General features: G+C 37.2%; 1 protein-coding gene across 1 annotated transcript in view; it reads left to right on the plus strand.

Moving 5' to 3' along the window:
• LOC149806595 (alpha-N-acetylglucosaminidase-like) overlaps positions 1–23,501 on the plus strand; it is a 110,916-nt gene that overhangs the window by 74,879 nt on the left and 12,536 nt on the right. Inside the window, exon 22 of the mRNA XM_089955324.1 lies at positions 20,996–21,095. Within this exon, the coding sequence (XP_089811450.1) occupies positions 20,996–21,095 (100 nt within the window). The remainder of the gene's footprint in view (positions 1–20,995; positions 21,096–23,501) is intronic.

The following is a 23,501-nucleotide window of genomic DNA, read 5'->3' on the forward strand; positions in this document are numbered from 1 at the left end:
GGGACATCGTGGCTTTTTTTATGTCATCACTGGGACATCATTAATTATTTTATTTTGGTTTTGTCACTGGGACATCATGCCTATTTACTGTTGATGTTGCCACTGGGACATCATGGCTTATTTATTTTTGGTATCATCACTGGGACATCATGACTTATTTATTTTTGGTGGTGTTGTAACTGGGACATCATGCCTATTTACTTTTGATGTTGTCATTGGGACATCATGGCTTATTTATTTTTGGTGTCATCACTGGGACATCATGGCCTATTTATTTTTCATGTTGTCACTGGGACATCATGGTCTATTTGTTTGTGTTGTCATCACTGGGACATCATGACCTACTTGTTGCTGGTGTCAGGGAACTTAAATAGCATTTCAGTAGTCTGAAACAAGTTCAGTTTCAAAGCTTTGCTTTATATCATGTTATGAAACAATTATAGACCTTTGTTTCGGTAAAAATGAATCAGCAAACCCATCATACTGACCTCCACTTCTTTTCAATAAATATGTGATCTTCTGATTCCTACAACTTCTTATACTTCATAAATAGTCACATTAGTTTAACATTGTTGCTACAGGTCAATACCCAGCAGCATTAACCAGAGTTAAGACACTACTTCTTTATATGGCAATTACATTCCCACATTCAAAGAATTACTTTTGTCTTTGTTGAAATAAAAATGTTAACAAATGCTGACTGCATCCAAAATTGTTGCATTTCCAACGTTTTGCTCAAGATAAGTCAAGAAGAGATTTATTTCTTCAACCATTTGAGGAAGAGTAAAGGTGGAGGCAAGACATCTACACATAAATCCAAGTGACATGGAAAATTTTATTGAAAATCTGAAAAAGCACAATCAGAGTGGTGACACAGCGAGATGTAAAAAATGTTCAGTGATGGTTATGGGATTTAAGCGATTCTAGGACAATGGAAAGCATCCACGCTGTCTATTGAATGACTTTCTTAGTGAACATTTTGTTTCTATATGCAAATGTGACAGCTCTGAATATGAACCTACTTTCCAGAAGGCATTTAAATATTCTGTAAAAAGACATGTTAAAGATACCACTAAAGGCAAGACTTAACCCCACCAGTATACCTTGAACACTTGAGACAATCAGGTACACTAATGAAGCTTTTAGTGTACAAAAAACAGCAGCTTCCTTGAGCCTGGCCTTGAATGTAATGTCTCATTTCAAGACATAGCTGAGCCATTAACCTCATGAGGTTTTTGTCGTTTTTGCCTGAAATGCGAGTAGGAAACACATTTTGTGGGCTATTTCTGAATACATCCTAATACATTGACTTCCAAGTGATTTTCCATTAACCTAATGCCTAGTTGTGCTAGAAACATCATTTTTCATTGGCTGTTTTGCTCACACATGAGCAGAAGGGTAAAAGTTGGAGTTCTTTTTTTTATTTTTTGTTTAACAGACCCATCATTTTCATATCGAGACCACTCATTATTCCAAATGCCCATCTTGTAATACTTTTTGCAAAGGTTCATCTGTCTGTGTGCAGTTCAGACCAGTCTTCCTTAGATCTGAGACCAAAGAGTCTAAAATCCAGAAACAAAATGGGATTCTGACCACTAGCGAATTTTGGGTGGAAAAATATCATGTCCAAAAAATTTAGTTTTTCCCTCTGTATTTTGTAGTGCAACTAAACTTCCAGAATATTTGGTGTCATTGTAGAACTATATCTGTCTACATTTCTATAATACCACCCACTTTAGTGTATTATACATGACCTTGACGCTACAGAGCTTGGCAGTAGGCTACTACTTCCTGCCACGTAAACACGGCACCAGGGGTTAATGAGTTAAAGAAGATTTTTGTGTGGCTTTGATGGAGTGTACCAGTAGCATGTAACAGTGGTACATTGTACATAGCTGAAAATGGTGGAGGCAGTTGACTTAAAATGGATGCTTTGTCAGTTTAACATCAAACGTATGACCACTTACCAGCGGGAAGCCATTACAGAGGTATCTGAGTGAAATGTATTTTCACAAACAAAAAAACAGCAGTGGAAAATTGTTTATTTATCAGTCCATTCAACTTGTGTGCTCCCCCGTGTCTCGATCATATATATATATATATATATATATATATATATATATATATATATATATATATATATATATATATACTGATTTTCTCAGAGTGGTTAAAAAGACTAGTTTTACTAAATATTATAACAAAGTATAGATCCACTCTTTTCAGGTAAATTTTATATGTAAAGGGAGGCAGTTTATATTTATGAAAATGATTCAACCTTATAGTAGTTGTCACCCTTGGATATTATTCTACTGATGGTAATACTTTAAACAATAAAATACAATGCTTTTTAAAGGAAATCACCACTGTGACAATAATTCCTCAAATAGCATTTCAGATGCTAATAAAAATTCTCAAGTGACATGAAAAGAAATGAAAATTTAGAATAATGTTATAAAGATTATTTAGAGCAGTCTGTTTAACAATGAATAAGAATATATCTGGGACTGCATTGTTCCATCTGACCTGATGCCAATTAGTATCAATTAAAACTTCCAAGCCATCATTGTTTTGAGCTCTTTTTGTATCATTGTACTTGTAGAATTAACCTATAAAAACTACTGCAATACTCAAAATAAATAAAACTTCTGTAGAACATAATGTGATGTTTGAAAGAAATTTTATTTCTAATTTACCTAAGGAGCCAAAGGAAGGAGATGATCTTTTTAATTGTTTAATTGATATGCTTATTCCATTGTAAGCTATTATCCACTTGTACACCAAGTATCATATCATTATTTACTATTTATAAGCTGATCCTGTCTTACATTTCATTCAGATGCTGAAATCTTGATCACCACTGTTTAGTAATGATAAGTAAAACTTTCATTTTTGTCCCTAGTAAGTACCATTCCATTTCCATTACACCATGGCTGTAGTTTGTCTGGTGTATGAGGGTGCATTCAGGTTAACTTTGAGAATTTTGCATCAAAGAAAGTTGTTTTGACTGCATAAAGATGAGTTGTCTGTATAGTATTTCATAAAATTAAAGGTAAGTCATTGGCAAATAAGTAGGAATAGAAATAGACCTACAATTGGCCCTTGTGGCACTCCACAGCTAATAATTATAAATAGAAGTAGACATAGAATTGGCCCTTGTGGCATTCCACAGCTAATAACTATAAATAGAAGTAGACATAGAATTGACCCTTGTGGCACTCCACAGCTACTAGTTAGGAATAGAAGTAGACCTAGAATTGGCCCTTGTGGCACTCCACAGCCAATAATTAGGAATAGAAGTAGACCTAGAACTGGCCCTTGTGGCACTCCACAGCGAATAGGATTTTCTTTAGACCTTTGAGTGATACTTGTTGAGATCCATTTGATATTCAAACCATGTAATAGTATTTTGCTACAGTTATAAATTTTCAACTTCTTTAGAAAAATTGGATGGTCCACAAGATGAGAAGTGTCACTAAAGTCAAGCATTACTGTTCCAACCAACTTTCCATCAACTATGGCCAGTAATCACTTCTCTACCGTTGATAATAAGACCATTTTACAAAAGTGATTTTGTTAGAAACCTGTTTGGTTTAGATCAAAACGTTTGTGTGTTTGTAAAAGTGAAGTTAGTGAATCATGCACATGTTTTTTTTATTATTTGTGACAAGGAAGGAAGGTTAGAAATAGATCACTTAAGCTAGTTTCCATGATGGCATTATATGAAAGCAACACTTAGCAATTATTGGAAATTCTGGGTCCAGTTTGCTCAAGTCCTGTGGATTGTTTCTCATCTATTTTCTGGAGAAATTTAGAACATTGTAATAGGTTGGTGGGGTTAAACTCTGGCTCACTTACAAGCCTTTGACACAGAAGTCTTGAAGATACTGATAATACGGTTCAAAAATAGCTTTCTTCAGGGTGAAAGCATGCTGGAACAGAGTAATTACAGTTAACAATTACTATACTGGTCTGATCTGTTGGACAAAGACCTGAAAAAATGTCCCAAGGCAATGTGAGGTTAAACAATTATTAATAACTAAGTGCTTGTATGTAAGCAATTTGAGAAAGACTATGTTTATCTGCTGATTATCTAATTGTGATTGATGCTATTTATTTGTATCCTTGATCAATAACACATTGTGTGCTTGTGTTTTAAATTTAATATCAGGGCTTTATTAAACAGGCACTTTTGATGCTTTGCCAAGGGAGACTGACAAAGCAGTATTCTAAATGTCGTTGAAGTTGTCAGCTTAATATGGACATTGATATGTCAGTTTATGATGATGACAATGATGATAATATTCCCTTGTCTTGACTGACTCATATGACTTGACTTTGACCCTGATGCCTGTATAAGTTTGACAATGTTGTTCTTGTTTGAGGATAATTCCAATGACTGAAAGAGCAAACTTGTGACAGGATACAGCAGCAGGGAAGTTGTACAGACCAGACGTTCCAGACCAAATAAAGCTTCCTACGAGAACTTTCTCCGTAGAAGCCTCAGATTTCAAAAATAAGCCTTCCTACGAAAATTAATTTGCGTAAATTCAACCCCGTCTGCAATTTTTTGTGTGCAAAATCGATGATTCTGGACAAGTAAAAAAGGGGGGGGGGGAAATTTATTCTGGTGTCGATGAAGTTTGCAAAGTTTGGCTGCTAATCCTAATTTTACCTCGCATTAAAACAATATATTTGAAAATAATATGAGTCCGAAAGCTAGTAGAGTTGGAGAGCCTCATTCTGCCAGATTAGCGCGAGAGCAATTAGCGGCAGTGAAGAAGCTTATCCCGACAAAACAATTATTTAAGAGAAATGTTCGTGGTTACGAAGATGCACAACATGGAATTGCCGAGGCATCATCGAAATGGTTGAGTCCAGTTACCGGAACAATCGAGCAAGTTGTATTTGGTGACGAAAAAGATCCGGATACTAGGAAAAAGGGAATTTTTCCCATGTTGAAAGGTATTGAGGAACAATCACGAACATTACCCGATCGATTAGCAATAGCAGCAGCAGCACAAGAGCAACAACCTGCAATTGATTCTGGAGCAAGTAAGGGAAAACCTAAAGTAGGAAAACCTGTAATGATAAAAGGGAAGTTTAATATCGAGAATTTAAGAGAAAATTTCACCGATGAGGGATGGGATATGATATCACGACCGCTCTCGGCACTGTATACCATAGATCAAATTGGCGATTTTGCAGAAAATTATTTTAGAGATCGAAATGAATATTTGACTGCAATAGGAAAAAAAAGATACGGAACTCGTGATAATTGGTACAACATGATATATAAAGTTTACTCGGGAAAAACACATGTGAGTATGGTAACGGATCCGCGTTACAGGAGATTTTTAGAAGCAGCAAAAGACACACAAAGATATAATAAGCAAGTAGCAGAAGAAAGAAAACAACTGGAGAAGGAAGAAAGGCAGCAAGCGAAGGAAAGAAAACAACAGGAGAAGGAAGAAAAAGCTAAAACACGAAGGAGAAAAGTAATACCACAGGAACCAATAATTCAACTACAGGAAGAAGATATTCAACCACAGGAATTAGGAGCTAGACCAAAAGAAAAAATTCCACCTCAGAAAAGGGAGAGAAAATCAAAAAAGAAAAAAGATCAGAGTGATCAAGAACAAGTAACTCAACCAAGCGAATATAAACCATCTGCGGGTAGTGGTTCGTTTGCAATTGATCCTAAAATATCAGCTGATAATTATTTGAACAAGAATTTGTTGCATTTACTCAGTAACGATGGTTCAAGAATTCAGATAGCTGCGGATAATTCTCCGGAAAATAAAAGATTTTTTTTGAATAATAAGGATATTGCCGATAAAATTGAAGAAATTGATTGGCTAGCGATAATTTATTTTGGTGGTTTAGGAAAACCAGTAAAATATGATGATGAAAATTTTGGAAAATTTTCATCAGATGTTATTAAATACAGATTTACGAGTATGAAAAAGACAATTTCGTCATCTAAGAGTGATAGTCCTTCTTCCCCCTCTTTTGATCTTCACCATCCCTCCCTTTCTCCTACAATATATCCAAGGGGGAGTCCTGCAGAACGCCCCTTCTGGCGCTCCCCACCTCCAGAACCAACATCGACAAACTGGAAACCACAGGAACTTTCACCCCCAGGAAAACGGAGTATTCCGAAAGATGAGGCTTGGCCACTTGGTAGACGCGATACTCCACCAGAAATATATTCACCAAGGTCGTCTGATTCGCCAGTTCTATCGTCAGATGAATCAGAACCAAAAACAGGAAGCGGATATACCGTTTGCCCTGACAGTGTTGTCAACGATGTGTCTCGCCTCGAGGTATTAATCGGAGGAAAACGAGCCGGAAATAACTCTCGCGAAGTAATCAACGAGGCTTCAGATATTTGTCAGCGGTTATTCCGCGGTGGCATCATTAATTCTCACATTTACAAGGAACTTGTCGATGAACTCATCGATTAAAACAACACAATTGAAATAACATGATTGTTCATAAACATCAGCGCAGACCCAAACAGGTCCGCATAGTAAACTCCCGATTGCCCGTATACAAATATATTCACGGTAATGGATTCGGCGATATCATTGGAAGTCTCGTTACGCGAGTAATACCTAAAATCGGACCCACGATCAAGCAATTCGCGTCAAAAGCAATAGGAAAAATCGGCGAAACTGCCATTTCTGGTATCGGTAATTTGGCCAGTAAAGGCTTCAATACTGTCAAAAGTAAAATATTAAATTTAATGCGCAAAAAACAACCCGTCAAATTACCTAGCACCAGAGAAATGCCGCCCGAAGTCAGTAAAGCCATAAACGACGCAGCAAATAAAAAAATAAACGATCTAGCACAGGAAGTTGCTAAGACAAATCTAGTAAAGGAAGTTGCTAAGACAAATCTCGCAAATGAAGTTGCTAAGACAAACCTAGCAAATACAAGCTTCATTTCAGGCAGTGGTCTTCGTTTTAGATGATATTCTTAATAATAAATATTCGCACAAGTGTCAAATGAAGTGTTTGACATGGACGAGCCTGTAGGCAGAGACACATCCGTGCGAGATTTCCAGTATTTCTCGTACGATGCAGTTGACCCAAATACAAATAATCGCTTGGAAATTCAAGTCCACGATACAACAAGATATTTTCTTCCATCTGAGGCATATATCGAGGTTGTTGGGAGAATTGTAAAAGAAGATAATACCGCCTATGCCGATGGTCTTGGTATTGGACTTGTCAATAACGGTATTATGGCATTATTCAAGAGCGCCACTTATATGATCGACGGAAGAGAGATCGAATCAATTACGGACAACGTTGATATAGCAACGACGATTATAGGCTTAGCGAGATACTCGGATGATTTTACCAGGTCAGCTGGTCCTAGTATGATGTTCGCCAAAGATAACTCCAATGATCCTGAACATTCCCCGTATGATATCGGTAGGCCGATAGATGCCGCTAACGTCGCTCCCGCCGATGTTCGTTCAGTGATGATCGCCCCCAATAACAATTACAACCTTGGATTTGCCACGAGAAGAGCTATGTTAAGTGGAGTTGAACGAAGATTTTCCTGTGCAATTCCGCTATCTCACATTTTTGGATTTTGCAGGCATTTCAGAAAAGTTATTTACGGAGCAAAACACACGATAACTTTCGTTCGAGACGCTGCTGGCAATGACAAAGCCATCTGGCGAGATCCCGGTGATGCAGGCAAGGTAATCCTAACTAAATTTACCTTGTGGATGCCAGCGATAACCCCATCGATACTTGAGGAAGAAAAATTATTATCATTCATGAATCAAGGCGGAAAATCCGTCATGTCCTGGTTGACAACGATGACCGACTCCTGCGATGTTAATATCAACGGAATATTTACCTGGCGAATTGCGTCACAACAAGGTGTTTCGGCACCTAGACACATCTTTGTTGCTCTTCAAAACGCAAACAGATACGATCAACTTCACAGTCATATGATATTTGATAATTTCGATGCAACAAACGTTTCACTGAGAATAAACGGGCAGCAAGAACCATCGGAGGAAATATCAATTGATTTTGCCAACTATTCGACGGCCCGCGCGTATCATCGCTTGCTAAGTTTCATGGGCCGCGATCAAAATATCGATACCGGATTGCAAATATCACAGCTGGATTTTAATAAATTTTATCCTATCTATTACTTTTCCCTGGAGCATCTCGACTTGGTAAAACAATCCGTTGTCGATATCCATTTCAAAGCCAGGATTAACACAGCTGGAAATGCAAGAGCCATCGCGGTGATTCTCGGTGATAGAACAATGATCTTGGAGGGAATCAGCGGCAGAATGAGAGTCATCGATGCTCCTGTCGAGAACATGTGACAAATTCCAAATTTAGATTAAGCGGTTATTAATATGCCATACGAACACGTCAGTGTAACTCTGACCCCGGGTCAGATGAAAAAACTCCAAACAGCGATATCAAAGCGATGCGGTATGAAATTAACACTGAAAAATGATCAAATTCACGGTGGACCTAACAAACTATCGCTAAAGGTCAGCGTGAACGATTTACCAAGGCCAAATCAGCAAATTCCGGCGTTCATGTGAGCCTTTCCATAGGCGCCATCAGAGACATGGTCAAAACAGGCGGATTTCTTCCTCTATTGGGGTTAGTGAAAATGGCTCTTCCGATGATTGGAAAGACACTAGGATTAGGCGCGCTCACAGGTATAGGTTCTGAATTAGGCTCCACAGTAATGCGAAAAGTTACCGGAGGGAGATACAGTAAAAAAAAGGGGAACGGCCTTTATCTAAGACGCCCCCCATACGGATCCGGCCTAAGATTAGCACGGCCTATTCAAATTTAGATCTAATCAACGAAGCAAAGAATAAAAAAATAAAATTTTTCAGAGGCGTATTTATGCGGGATCAGCTACCAGAAAAACCAAACCCTACCGAGACAGGAATAATAAATCTCGATAAAAATACCGGCCCTGGCACGCATTGGGTTGCCTACGCGATTAATCCTCGCGAAGTCGTTTATTTTGACTCGTACGGATTAGCGCCACCAAATGAATTTATCAACTACGTGTCTTCGTTGAAACTTCCGATTTGGTATTCGACACTTCCAACACAAACATTAGCTGATCCACCAATATGCGGCCCTGAATCAATTAACGTCCTCGATGCAATTTCAAAATCATCCGGTCCGTATCACAAAATTGTATTTGAATACGCCGTAGATAAATATCATGGTTGATATTTACGGTAGATTTATCTACAGGAAGGAAAAGGCAGAAGTGACTGACGTCGATCTATCAAAGTTCGCAACCAAGAGCGATATTAACAATCTTCTATCGCTGTCAGAGGTGGACCCTGGCGAAGTTGCTGTTTTTCAAAATACCGAAGGAAGATTACAAACCAGCAACGTCAAAATAACTGATATAATCAAGCGAGAAGAATATAATGATCATATCAGTCAGTTTACTCGCCAATCAGAATTAGTGTTGAAATCTATAGCTGATATTACCGATCTATTAGCGGTATTGCCACTAAAGGCTAATATCGCGGATGTAGAAAAATCCGACAAAGAGCTATCAGCGGCGATGCTTCTAAAGGCCGATAAAGCATTACACGACGATCTTCAGGACAGAATGATAAAAAGATTTACCAAGCTAACTAACGATCTTAAAAAACTAGACGATACATCAAAAAATCTCAATAAAAAACTCGATGAGGATATAAAAAAATTCATCGAAACCTCCTCAACTACACACAGCGATCTCATCGAGAAAACAAAGAAAATAAACGAAGATATCGCCCAAATCAACAAAGATATTGAATCGGCACGTGCATTAATATTTCAAAAAGTCGATAGAACATCACATAACGATCTTACCGAGAAAACAAAGAAAATAAACGAAGATATTACCAAAATAAATACCGCGATGGGTCAGAAAATCGATAAAACATCAATCGACGACCTCAGCGAGAAAACGAAAAAAATAAACGAAGATATCGCCCAAATAAACAAAGATATTGAAGCGTCACGTGCACTAATATTTCAAAAAGCCGATAGAACATCACACAGCGATCTCAGCAAGAAAACAAGAAAAATCGACGAGGATATTACTAAAATTAACGATGATATTAACGCGGTACGCCAAATCGTAAACGAAAAAGTCGATAAAACATCACACGACGAGAAAACAAAATCCATCAACGATGATATTAACGCGGTACGCCAAATCGTAAACGAAAAAGTCGATAAAACATCACACGATGATCTCCACGAGAAAACAAAAAAAATCAGCGAAGATGTTACTAAAATATCCGAGGAAACCTCCGTGGTACGCCAAATCGTAAACGAAAAAGTCGATAAAACATCACACGATGATCTCCACGAGAAAACAAAAAAAATCAGCGAAGATGTTACTAAAATATCCGAGGAAATTAACGTGGTACGAGAATTAGCGAATAAAAAAGTCGATACATCAGTGTACGACGGAGAAATTCAAAATATCAACGCGAAACTTCTCGACGCAACTACAAAAATTGACGAAATCAACTTAGAAATATCATCGTTGGATATTCCTGCGTTGATGCGTATTTCGATACCAGATCAGGTAGAATCAAAAGATCTTTCCTGCAATGTATCATTTGTGCTGAGGACACAAAATATTACCTGGACACCTGATAATGATTCTTTTAACTTTACCGCGCCAATTCAGGGTGTATATCGAGTATATATTATTTCGAAGTCAGTAAAATTTAACGTTACGGCCGATAATCATGAAATTTATGAATACTATCCTGGATTTTTCGTTATTTCCATAGATGAAAATAACATCGTAAATTTCACACTAGAACCACAAGACAGAACCACCATGGGACCAGTGTATTATTTTGTAATTTTCGAATATTTATCGGTTTGGGCCGTAATTGGTCAACCCAAGACGGTTGTAGTTGTCGAGATAGGGAAACCCCCAACCATTTGAAAACGGAAAACTGACTTACCAAGAATTAGTCAGGTAAATAATTTAATAAATGACCGCATCGGATTACCGTTATAATCAAACGCGATCATGGCAGGATTCACTAAAAAAACTACTAGACGAGTATCAAACAAAAATAAAAAAATACCAGCGTAGATTAGTTATCATTGATGTCGCTGTGTATACGGTATCCGCGATAGTCGCTGGTGCTGGAATAATTTTATCCGCGGTAACAACAATCGCGCCGATCGTAGCAACAATAATAATCTCGTCAACAACGACAATCGCTGGTGTTCTCAATATCGTAGCGAAAAAAATCTCATCATGCGCGAATGAAAAATTATCATTGTACAAAAACAAACTATCCAAGGTCAATGACGCGTATTCGAAATTATCATCGCTGCTTTCGGAGAGTCTCAACGACGGCGTTATCTCCGATCTAGAATTTTCGGTAATGATCGGTATTTACTCGGAGATTGAACAAATGAATATCAATAATGTCCGAGCTAGCCCAGATAGTGACAAACACGACACCGCTGACAACGACGCTAATATCGTTAAGCTCAACCAAGCCTGAATTTAGCATCAATTTTCCAACACCAATTAGCGTTAATGAAATTGCGTTAACACAATTGCGTGTCTACAACAGCTGGCCTAATGTTAGATCGAAATCATTTGGCAGATTATTATCAAATAATTCGCTTGTTTTTGCCAAAAAAAACAAACCCGATGGAACGCCAGATTGGATCGTCGTTGGCATACCAACAGGCAGTTACGAAATTGATCAGCTGGATAAGGAATTTACCACCAGAATATCAAATATAACCGGCGATGCTACTCCGGGAATAAAGATATCTGCGCATGAACCAACACTGTCATCGATGATAGAGGTGAAATCGCCGTACATGGTAGATATTTACCAATCATCAATTAGGACCATATTAGGTTGGCCTGAAGTCGCACCTCTAGCAAAACCCAAAAAATCAGATTTTATTATTCCAGGTTGGTACGAAGAAGCTCCTCCAGAACTACCAGAACCAAAAAAAGAAGATTTTACCACCGACGAAGGATGGTATGGAGATATCAAACACAAACCTCTGATCGATAGCGCCATCAACCTCATGAATAACCACAAATTTAACCTGGTAATATTCGCTTTTACTTTTATTAACGAAAGAATTCTCTCGTGGTTGCCTCTTCCTAAAATTCCCCCCGGTGTGAAAATCTTCGACGCTACCCACATTAACAGGATAATAGCCCCCATAGACGGTATCTTGGTAAGAAGAACCCTCGACGAATTTATTCAAGAACATACAATACAATTAAATTTATTGCGGGAATCCTTTCATGAATGCATCTTAAATAAATCAGGCTCATGTAGCGAAATTATCAAACGCGTGAAGATTTTAAATCAACTCGCGAATGATGTTGAATATTATCATGGTATGTTTATTCAGGCGATAGTCGACGATATATCAATTGCCGATTATGTTCTTCCTATTAGCAAATTCGAGTTGATCAAAAATTCAGGAGAAAAACAAAAATTCATGAGAGTATTTGGATTAACCAAGGAAATGCTACCAAATTTCAAATTTCCCGATTATGATGTTGATAAAATGAGAAAATCCGTCACTGATACCATCGATGATTTATTTCCGAAGTTACATGCCGCGTGGACTAAAAAAGTACAATTGGAATTGATTCTCAAACACAATAACGATCCCGCCGGGCAAGGGCGGCATATCTCGCCAGGTATCGTTAATATAACGAAAGTTATCGTGATTTATCTTCACGCGGATGTTGTCGAGGGCAGCTACAATGTTGATTCGTCAGAGTCAAATCAAGCACAGCAGGGATTTATATTGTATTCGTTTTCACCTAGCGCCTCTCCGGGTTATTTGATAATAAAGGAGCCGGTGAATCCGTTTTATCTGCGATGTCATAATCGATTGTTGTCAAGGATAAATTTCAAACTGACGGACCAGAAAGGAAATTTGCTTGATATACGCGGAGAAACGATAAGTATCAATCTGCTGGTGAAATCGTGAGATTCTTCGAATCTATCTGCCATGGAAAAATGGGCCAAAAAAATAAATAAAATCCAGGGAAAATTTTAAAATTGGAAGATTTTTTTAATTTTTATTTTTTTTGTTTGTGGAAATCTTCAGGAAAATTCAAGGATCAGAAATTTCCTTGGCCTTGCTCTCATCGACAAGTTTTTTCAGTTGTCTGACACGCGAGCTTGTAATTTTTTTTGATTCATATGCATGCGATAAAATCAACCTAGCTTTTTCCACTAGCGTAGATAATTTAACAAAATCCTCGATTTGATCATCGCTGACAGTCGCAAGTGATTGATACATGGCAATTTGGATCTTTTTTATTAATTTGTACTCTGACGGCAGCGTGTATTTATATTCGAGTTTTCCCTGAACAATCGTCTCGAATTCGGATCGGATTTTATTCGCGTCCAACTCCGAGGGAAGATTTATTTTTTTCTTTCTCAGATCATCGATGGCTTCGATAATATTGCTTATGGTTTGTTCATCCATGTTATATTAATTTTGTAATATTCAATTATTCTTCGTCACTTTCCGAATCGAATATTATCGGAATATAGTAAAACTCAATCCACTCGTCAAATTTGTAGGAAAATGCTGCGCTAGTTTTTTTTTCTGCCGCGAATTTCATGGAATTCGAATGAATACCGAAGTATCTTGCAGCGGCGCTCATCGACGTGAATACAATTTCTTCATTTGTCTCTTTATTTATCGATTTGACGGCCCTGGCATACTTCGGATATTTACCGGTATTGCCAAATTTATTATTATCACTCGAAGTTACAACCCGGAGATTGGATAATTTGTTATTTAGTTTATTTCCATCGATATGATCGATAACAAGTCCGATTCTTATTAGTCCGTGATAACACTCGTATATAAACCTGTGATTGTAATAACTCATGCCTCTTCTTTGATCATTTTTGTTGACAGTAAATATAAGATAACCCGAATTATTAACATGACCGACATGATACTTCGTTCTGATATTTCTGACGGTGCCATCAGATGAAGCCTCGTAACCCTCGATAGTTGGATGAGATCTATACTCGTGCGTGATTTTCATTGCAGGAATCGTTGATTTCATTTCCATTATATAATATTTATCTGTCTAAATCATAATTTGCCTTGAATCGATTAATATAATCTTCTTCGCATGTTATTATCGAGGAAGATTTCTTTTTGTAATATCTGAGCAATTCTCGATAATTTTTCCCTCCACAGGATAAACACAATCGAGTCTTTCCTCGAGTGCCAAATTGGCAAGCTAAACACCGTTGTGGTCCTTTACTGCCTCGTCGAATCGCATATATGTGAGCACCACAATAATCGCCTCTGCAGGATTTGTCGCATGATTTTGTTGATCCGATTGGTATCCACGAACATTTATTCATTATAATTTAAACATTTGTCTAAAATATAATAATGGATGCATTTGATCTTGATGAGGCAGAATATATCATTCCTGAGGTTGATCGCGCCAAGAAGGAATTCTTCGATGATGGAGCAATTCACACTTGGTCGACATGGAAAACTAACTCTGTTGATGCCACGATGAACCTGGAACGAGCGAAGAAGATAATCGAGCACATAAAATTCGAACACAAGGAAGAGCGATTTATCTTTGGAATAAAATTTATTGCACAAATGCCTGACGACACTTGGATTATTCGCGATAAACGAGATCCTGTGCGTGGCGGTAAGAAAAACGTTATTTTTGAAAAAAATTCGAAGCCAGGATTATTATTGGGAATCGATGGTCCTTATTATGCCAGGGCGTATCCATCTAGCGCTGTTGTCTATGGAATTTATTGGCTGAATAATAATCCTGACATGAAAAATCTACCCACGATGAAAGAATCACCGATGATAAACTGCGTGGCTGAGCGCGTTATCGAGCATATGAAAAACGCTCGTCGTGGATCCAGATTGACTCAGTTGAGGTTGAATAAAATTAACGCGTGGGCAAAGACGGTTGTTGATGGCGCATCGATTGACGATGTTGCTGTGTTGAGCAAGAAACTTAAATTTCCTATCACGGTGAAAACGCTATCGGGAGAAATATTATATTCGTCGCCATATAAATCTCGAGGAGTACCAATCGAGATTATTGATCATAATTCACATGCGTGGTCGCAATCGGTAATGATATTCCCGCGAGATCGGGTTGTTAAATTTTATCCCACAGATAGTAAATCTGCGGATGGCGCAAAGGACAATTCCGATGCCATGTTCCGATATATCAAAATATTAGCTGCGTCTGATCCAATATCAGTTTGGTTATTCTCGAGCGAAGAAAAATATGATCAGTTTATATTGCCACGAGGAGATATTTACCGAGATGAAAAATTACATGAATCTATGAAAAATATCGCGGTGAAATATTCGTCAAATCCTGATCAGTTATTAACGAATTGTTTTACTGTTCCGTCTGTTGCTGCTCACGCCGCCAGAGAGAGAAATTCGTGGAAACCTACAAGGAACGAATTTCTCGCTGATATTCAACTTAGCTGTATCGAATACGGCCATGGCGGATTGTGGAATACCAAGTATTATTTCAAAGATATGATATCCGTTGATATGAGCGCGTGCTATCCTGGAAGTTTCCTCGGATACGGCGATTGTGCGGATTATTTTGCTAAATTTGGCCATCCCACCAGCGAGATGACGAGAGTGGCAATTAACGGACCGTTGCCAGATTTTGTTATGACCGGATTCGCTTATGTTACTTCATTCGAGTTTGCTGAAAATTTACATAAAATTTGTTATATTTGGTTTGGTCGGCATTTCTCTCAACGCAGATGGGTCCCTATAGTGTTATTGAGATATATGCTAGATTCGTCAATGTTAATATCGTTGACGGTTAGTGAGGCAATTATATCATACAGGAAACAAACTGAAGTGTGGTTGCCGACGGATTGTGAAAACGCGAAAGATATCGGAAGAAAAATAATTGGCAAATTTACTCAAGGAGGATCTGTTGATCATAAACACCGACACGCTAGGTTATTTATCAACGATGCTGAGATGGATTTTATTATTGCCGATACGGTATCGCGAGGAATATTCTGCAACAGAGAGAATATTATCATTGACGGAGTAAAGTTGGGTACCGTAATTAGCTATCTCGACGGAGAATCAGCGCAGTATACGCATTTGAGATCATCGATGCTCGCTTATGTGAGTATAAATTTACTGTCGATGATAAATAAATTTTCTGATATCGCGGTAAGGGTCGCAACGGATTCGTTTTATCTCGATAAGAAATATCAGTATAGGCTGGATAATTTAATCGCCGATGGTTCTTGGGGCACTTGGAGGATAAAAAACGAAGATATCCTAGATTACTGTGAGGACGCCGATGTCGAAGATTGCGATAAATTTCATCGAGATAAATTTGAGGAAATATCGACGGCTGCATCCGCATTTGACCCGATTTCGCGTAACAAATTCGTTTACCTAAATGGTCCTGGTGGTAGCGGTAAAACAACGCGAGCGATAAATTTATTTGCGAAATCTGATATGATAGTGTTGACTCCAACTCACAGATTAGCGCGAGAAATAAGGCAACGCGGCGTTGATTCTTGTACGTATCATAGTTATTTCAAATACAGCGGTGGATTATGGGATTCGGCTCGTATGGGAAATAAATATATCAACAAAATTATAATATTTGATGAAATTTGCACAGTAAATTTAATAACGCTAAAATCATTCCTGGCATGGCTGGAGGAGAAAAATACAGCCGTGATAATGTGCGGAGATCATGGCCAACCTGATCCGATTGATGGTGAATCTCCTCACGAATGGCTCAGGAATTTCGTTGATTATTATGAGGAAATCGACGCTGATTATAGATCCGATGATATTTTACTGACTGAATTTAAGAAAATAATTCGATTACAACCGAATAAAATTCAATGCGATGTGATGAGAAGAATAATCGACGAGACTCCGATGGATATTTTTCTAAATTTATGGCGTCCCGATCATCTGATTGTTGCTAGTAGGAAAATTGTTCGCGATGTTATTCAGGAAATGTTATTCAAGCTTCATTGCGAGAAATTTCCAACATTGCAGGTGCCATTGTGTTACAGGCCCGCTGATACCAGGAAACAAAATATCAGTGTTACTTTACCCTGCGGAGAGGAAAAGATCTTGGTACTGAACGATATTATTCTTGTTGATATTAATCTTGTCAATGACGCGATAAACGCAGAAAGATCGCCATGGAAATTAGGATATGCAACAACGATACACTCGTCGCAGGGATTAACCGTAGATGGCCAAGTTTGGATTGTCGATGATAGAATTTCCTGGTCAAATTTAGTGTATTTAGCTGTGTCAGGAGTAAGAAAATTATCTCAGTTAGGTAGAATTCGGTTTCACATTAATGACGCTGGCGGTAGTTGAGTATCTTTCGGTATTATTTGTAATTCTTCCTTGGTAAATCCGCGTTGTGGCGCTAGTGAATCTAGGAAATAAATTGCTGGTCTTCCTGACGATCTTGTTACGGCTGATATTTTATGTGTTGTAACGCTCCAATTTGGATCGGTTGCTCTTTTTCTTCCTCCTTCGGCCTCGCCTTCTTTATATAAATACCTGACTGTGACGCTACCTAGCACAGGCGGAATTGTGGAATTTCGCTTTAGGGGTATATTCGATTTTGTAATTGCAATTGCGGGTTTCATTGCTATTGTTCTAGTTGTTTCGTTATTTAGCGCGTTAATCACATGAGGCAATCTCAATACCCAATCATGAGATCGATTATCTTGGATGAATTCGCGCGCGTATTGGTATCCGAATAATCGTTCTGCAAGAGTTTTATTGAATCTCTCAACGATAGCTTGATTGTGATGAACACCTACAATACCGCGACGGATTTTAACATTATTCTTCTTCATCAATAAAGTAACCGCGCCGAGAAATTCTCGTCCTGGATCAACCTGGAGAAGCTTCGGCCAGGTCAGCGGAGATCGCGAGTAAATTTTCTCAAACGCCTTTGAAATTTCCGTTGCTGTTTTATTCGATAACGGTTCAGCCTCCTTGTATCTGCTAGCGATATCAACAACCGTCAACACGTATTTATATGTGACTCCGTCGACGGTATCGTAAGGAAGAAACATTAAATCAGCCTGATGGACTTCATTAGGGACACTGACGGTGAAACTTGCATATGGTATTTTCTTAGGCGGAGGAAGATAAATTTGCCAGACTGCCTGTTTCGATAACCACGATTCAGCAACGGACTGTTTTACTTTAGCGGCCTTGGCGAGTTTGGCTATTGCTGATTTTCCTCACCAAAAACCTCGCGGAGAATAATATATTTGCTCCATTATTATTTACCAGCACCGAATACTAATTTACCTTTCATCGCGCCTTTTATCAACCAGGTTGCCAATTTTTCTTTGAAACTTTTGTCAGGAATCGCGTTTAGTGCGTGAATTAGCCTAATATCAGCGAGATGTCTTTGTTGTAAATCCCCGCTGCGATACGCAAGATCGTGATAGTAACACGCGTTATCGATGGCGTTTACTGGATCCTCGCCAGGATTTGGTTGATTATTATTGTTGAGCCTTATATCGAGCCTTGTGCCGGGTCCGCAGTAATTGTATCCTGGCAGATGCTTTTCTCCGGGATATTTCGCCCAGGGCAACCCAGGTAGATTTTTCATGGAGGCGGTAATGTCTCCTCCGGTTCTTCTATTTTTTTTTTTACAAATCTGAATTTGCGTGTCTTGCAAACTTCGCATTCTCCTGCAATTGCGTTCCTGTTATTGCGTGTGACGATTTCGGTTGGATTTATCGTAGCTGTGCGCGTGCGACACTTAACACAATATAGATCCATGTATTCTAGTAACATGAATGTAATTGATTTTTCGGCCACGAAGCGACGTGAGCAGGTGAAACACAACGCGGTATTACCAAATTCGATAAGGATGATAATCATTGGCCCGTCTGGTTCTGGAAAGACGCAGTTGTTGCTAAATTTGATAATGCGATGGCTAAAATGGGATAAGTTGTATTTGGTTGCACCGTCCGTTGATGATCAGCGTTGTTATCAAGTGCTAAAGGAATTTAGCGACAATACCGACGAAGGCACAATCGAATTTATCACAGACATCAATGAAGCTCCATCAGTGGAAAATTTAGATGGCGATGTTAATAATCTTGTTGTTTTCGATGATGTTATGCTGGATAAGCAAACTAATCCGGCTAGGATATTCTCGCGTGGCCGACACAAGAACACCGATGTGATTTACGTGACGCAGCGATATACGCAAATTCCTAAAGTCATTAGAGACAATTGTAATATCTTATCAGTTTTCAATGGCGTTGATACTCACACGCTGAGAAATATTCATCAGACTTGGTGCAACGGCGATATGGACATAAACAAATTCAAAAATTTCTTCAGCCGCGCCCAGGCAACACCGCACGGTTTCATCACGATTAATCTTCATGATCCGCGTAGTAGATATCGAATCGGTCTCGATAAAATTTATTCATAAATTTGCAGCCAAACTTCGCAAACTTCATCGACACCAGAATAAATTTCCCCCCCCCTTTTTTACTTGTCCAGAATCATCGATTTTGCACACAAAAAATTGCAGTCGGGGTTGAATTTACGCAAATTAATTTTCGTAGGAAGGCTTATTTTTGAAATCTGAGGCTTCTACGGAGAAAGTTCTCGTAGGAAGCTTTATTTGGTCTGGAACGTCTGGTCTGTACAACTTCCCTGCTGCTAGGATACAATTTTGAGTAGGATTGAGTATTGTTCAGCTAATTCTTCATTAAATGCCAGTATTTCAAAGAAAAAAGAAATAAAAGCTTTCCTAATTTTGTGCAGTTACAAACATAGACATGATGCACTCATAATTGCATCTCTCTCTCTCTCTCTCTCTCTCTCTCTCTCTCATCACATAAGTGCTCAGAAAGAAACATCAGCAAAAACCTTAGTAAACCAAAAACTTCTCAAAACCAAAGAAAACTTTGGGGTCTCAAGAGTTTCACTTTACAATATATACATCTGTCAGCCCCTCCAAAGAAGCTTGTTGCAGCAATTTTTAAATTCATTACACATTTTTTACTTTTTTGACTTGTACATTTTTAAATCTTGTTAGCAAGATAAAGCAAAGAACAAATAACTTGAGATTGACAGATGAAATTTGGTAGACATATTTATTTTAATACATAGATGACCTAAATAGCTTTTCAGGTCTTTGCAGGAATTTTTTAATACTTGTTTTAATTAATTTTCAGCCCATAACAACAATTTTTAATTTTTTAAAAACAGTTTTGAAATTTTGGAACTTAAACTATTTTTACAAGAACCTTATTAACCAAAAACAAGGTAGAAACATTTAATGTAATGGGTTTGTTTGTATTCCTGTGTAGATCACTGGTTACATTTTCATGCCATAATACAGTGTTTTACATTTTTATACATGTTTAACTTTTTTTTTTACTTGATCATTTTGGTTTACATTTGTGGCATACATATTTTATAAACATAACTCCATATTATTTGTATCCTGACAGAACTCTACTATCTTTCATTTTTAGACCCTGACATAACATGTATCAAGGGAAGCACACTACATGCTAGCAAGAATTGCAGTGTTTGCATGTTAGGGAGAGTCAATTTTACAAAATTAGTGTGTTCTCAAGTAAATAAATGATTTTAAATGTCATTCAATTCATTTTTACATTTTTATTTTGTAGCTATGGGACCATAATGATGTTATGCTAACAATATGGTTTATTATTCTATAATTGGTATTGAAAATGGAGATGTCCATTCACATCACTTTTCCTTGAATTTAAAAACATCCCATCTCATACTGACTGTAAATATTGCCCTATTGCCTCTTTTGACCTAAATATTCATAATTCTGTCAATCTGAATTCTTTATAAGTGTTGCAATTTATTTATGTATTATTTATATCATTTTACAGGGTGTTAAATTTAACCAAACCCAATATGACATGGACACATTCCTTAAGGTGGAACAACCATTTACACTGAGCAATAGCAAGTACCCATCACAGCCTGTAGGTAAGAACCCTCTAAGATCATTGGACCTAAATAGTATGCTCCCCCTTCCACCCCCATTAAATGCAGTACATGATTTGGCCCTGATTATGGATCTACTTCATTTACAAGTCAGACTCCACTGCAAACTGCATAGTCACAGACCTGCCATCGAATAATGTATCAGTAAATCTGGTTCTTTGTTAAGGCTAATCAGGTGACAGATATCATGATCTGCCAGTTTATTTTATGATGGCAGATGAGGGTCTTTTTTGTTCACAGCAAGGTATGATGTATGTGTGAGGCTGTTCATGAGGAAATGAAAAAGTGAACAAATTAAAAAGTTTAACAAACATCTTTATAATATACCTCATCTTCAGTTAACTGTATGGCCAGATATTTATAGTTTCAAATGATTGGAAATTGCATTTTATGCCACCCTTGGTAGCAACCAAAAGCATATTTTTGCCCCGCAAAAATGAAACTTTCAACTTTGGAAAATGCAACAATCCATCCATTACCATTGCTTTATTTAAATTTGGGGCTGACTTCCTTTGATGAAAGTTTTTTTGTTGTTAATGAAGATTGTAGTTAGCTTACTTTGATCAAGGTTACTTGCATTATTGAAGTTACTGCTAAAGGACAGGTTTGGAGGACCAAACAGATGTTGATTTCTTTTTGTGGCAGCAACATCAAACAATTGTAGAACATTGAGACTGAATTTGTTTTTCATTTGTTTTTCATTTGCTCAGTATTTATACAGAAAATTCACCAGTCAGTTCACAACGAAGTTAACTTAAGACACACAGATTTATGTCAGATCAGGAGCAGTTGTTCATATTGTTGTACTTTCAAGTTTGAAGTAGGCTCTATAATAATTCTACCAGGCAGCTTTGAAAATAAGTGCTGGGTTTCCTATGGTGAAAATGATATTCATTTTAAAGTGGTTACAGATCTAGAAAATTATCATTTTTTATTTTACTAGATGTGGCAAAAGTATTGTTAAAGTATACTAAACAATAATTATTACTAAGATAAAATTAATAGTGTATGAACTGTTCCATTTAAACATACATGGTACCCAGGGAAGGCAGTTTAAAAAAATAAATATGCCAGGCTACATTGATTTCACAGAGTTTATATTAAAATCATAAGATAATTATAAACTGCATCTATGGGTGAGTACCCCACTTTAAAAGTGCCTTCCCTGGGTTGCATATATGTTTTAATGAAACAGCCCTATGAATTTAATTGGTTATAGAGATATACAGAAACTTAATACCATGTGAAATTAAATCAATTGTAAAGACATCTAGAATCTTAATACCATATGAAATTAAATTGGTTGTAAAGACATATAGAATCTTAATACCATATGAAATTAAATTGGTTGTAAAGACATAGAGAAACTTAACAAAATTTTATATATGACATATAGAAACTTCACACCATTTTATATATGACATAGAAACTTAACACCAATTTATATATGACATATAGAAACTTCACACCATTTTATATATGACATAGAAACTTGACACCATTTTATATATGACATATAGAAACTTCATACCATTTTATATATGACATAGAAACTTAACACCATTTTTTATATGACATATAGAAACTTCATACCATTTTATATATGACATAGAAACTTAACACCATTTTATATATGACATATAGAAACTTAATATTGTTTTATATAGGACATGTAGAAACTTAATACCATTCTATATAGGACATATAGAAACTTAATACCATTTTATATATGACATATAGAAACTTAATACCATTTTATATATGACATATAGAAACTTAACAACATTTTATGTATGACATAGAATTTAATACCATTTTATATATGACATATGGGGCCCCGAGTGGCTGAGTGGTCTAAAGTGCTTTCCATTACGGATCAGTGCCATCTCACCTCTGTTTGCGTATGTTCAAGTCTAGGATTTGGCCAATGTAGGTATGTGAGAAAGCTTGCCAGTAGCTTCTCATGGGTCGGTGGTTCTTCCTGGGGTTTTCCCGGGTTCTTCCTTCACCATTAATACTGGCCGCCATGCATAGCATATTGTGTGCTGAAAAATGGCGTTAAACCCCACAACAACAACAACATATATGACATATAGAAACTTAACACCATTTTATATATGACATATAGAAACTTAACACCATTCTATATGGGGCATATATAACTTAATACCATTTTATATATGACATATAGAAAACTTAATACCATTCTATATAGGACATATAGAAACTTAACACAATTTTATATATGACATAGAAACCTAATACCATTTTATATATGACATATGTAAACTTAACACCATTCTATATATGACATATAGAAACTTAACACAATTTTATATGACATAGAAACTTAATACCATTTTATATAGGACATATATAAACTTAATA

Source organism: Sinohyriopsis cumingii, chromosome 1 (genome assembly GCF_028554795.1).
Source record: "Sinohyriopsis cumingii isolate HCF-2022 chromosome 1, ASM2855479v2, whole genome shotgun sequence".
Classification (NCBI taxonomy): domain Eukaryota; kingdom Metazoa; phylum Mollusca; class Bivalvia; order Unionida; family Unionidae; genus Sinohyriopsis; species Sinohyriopsis cumingii.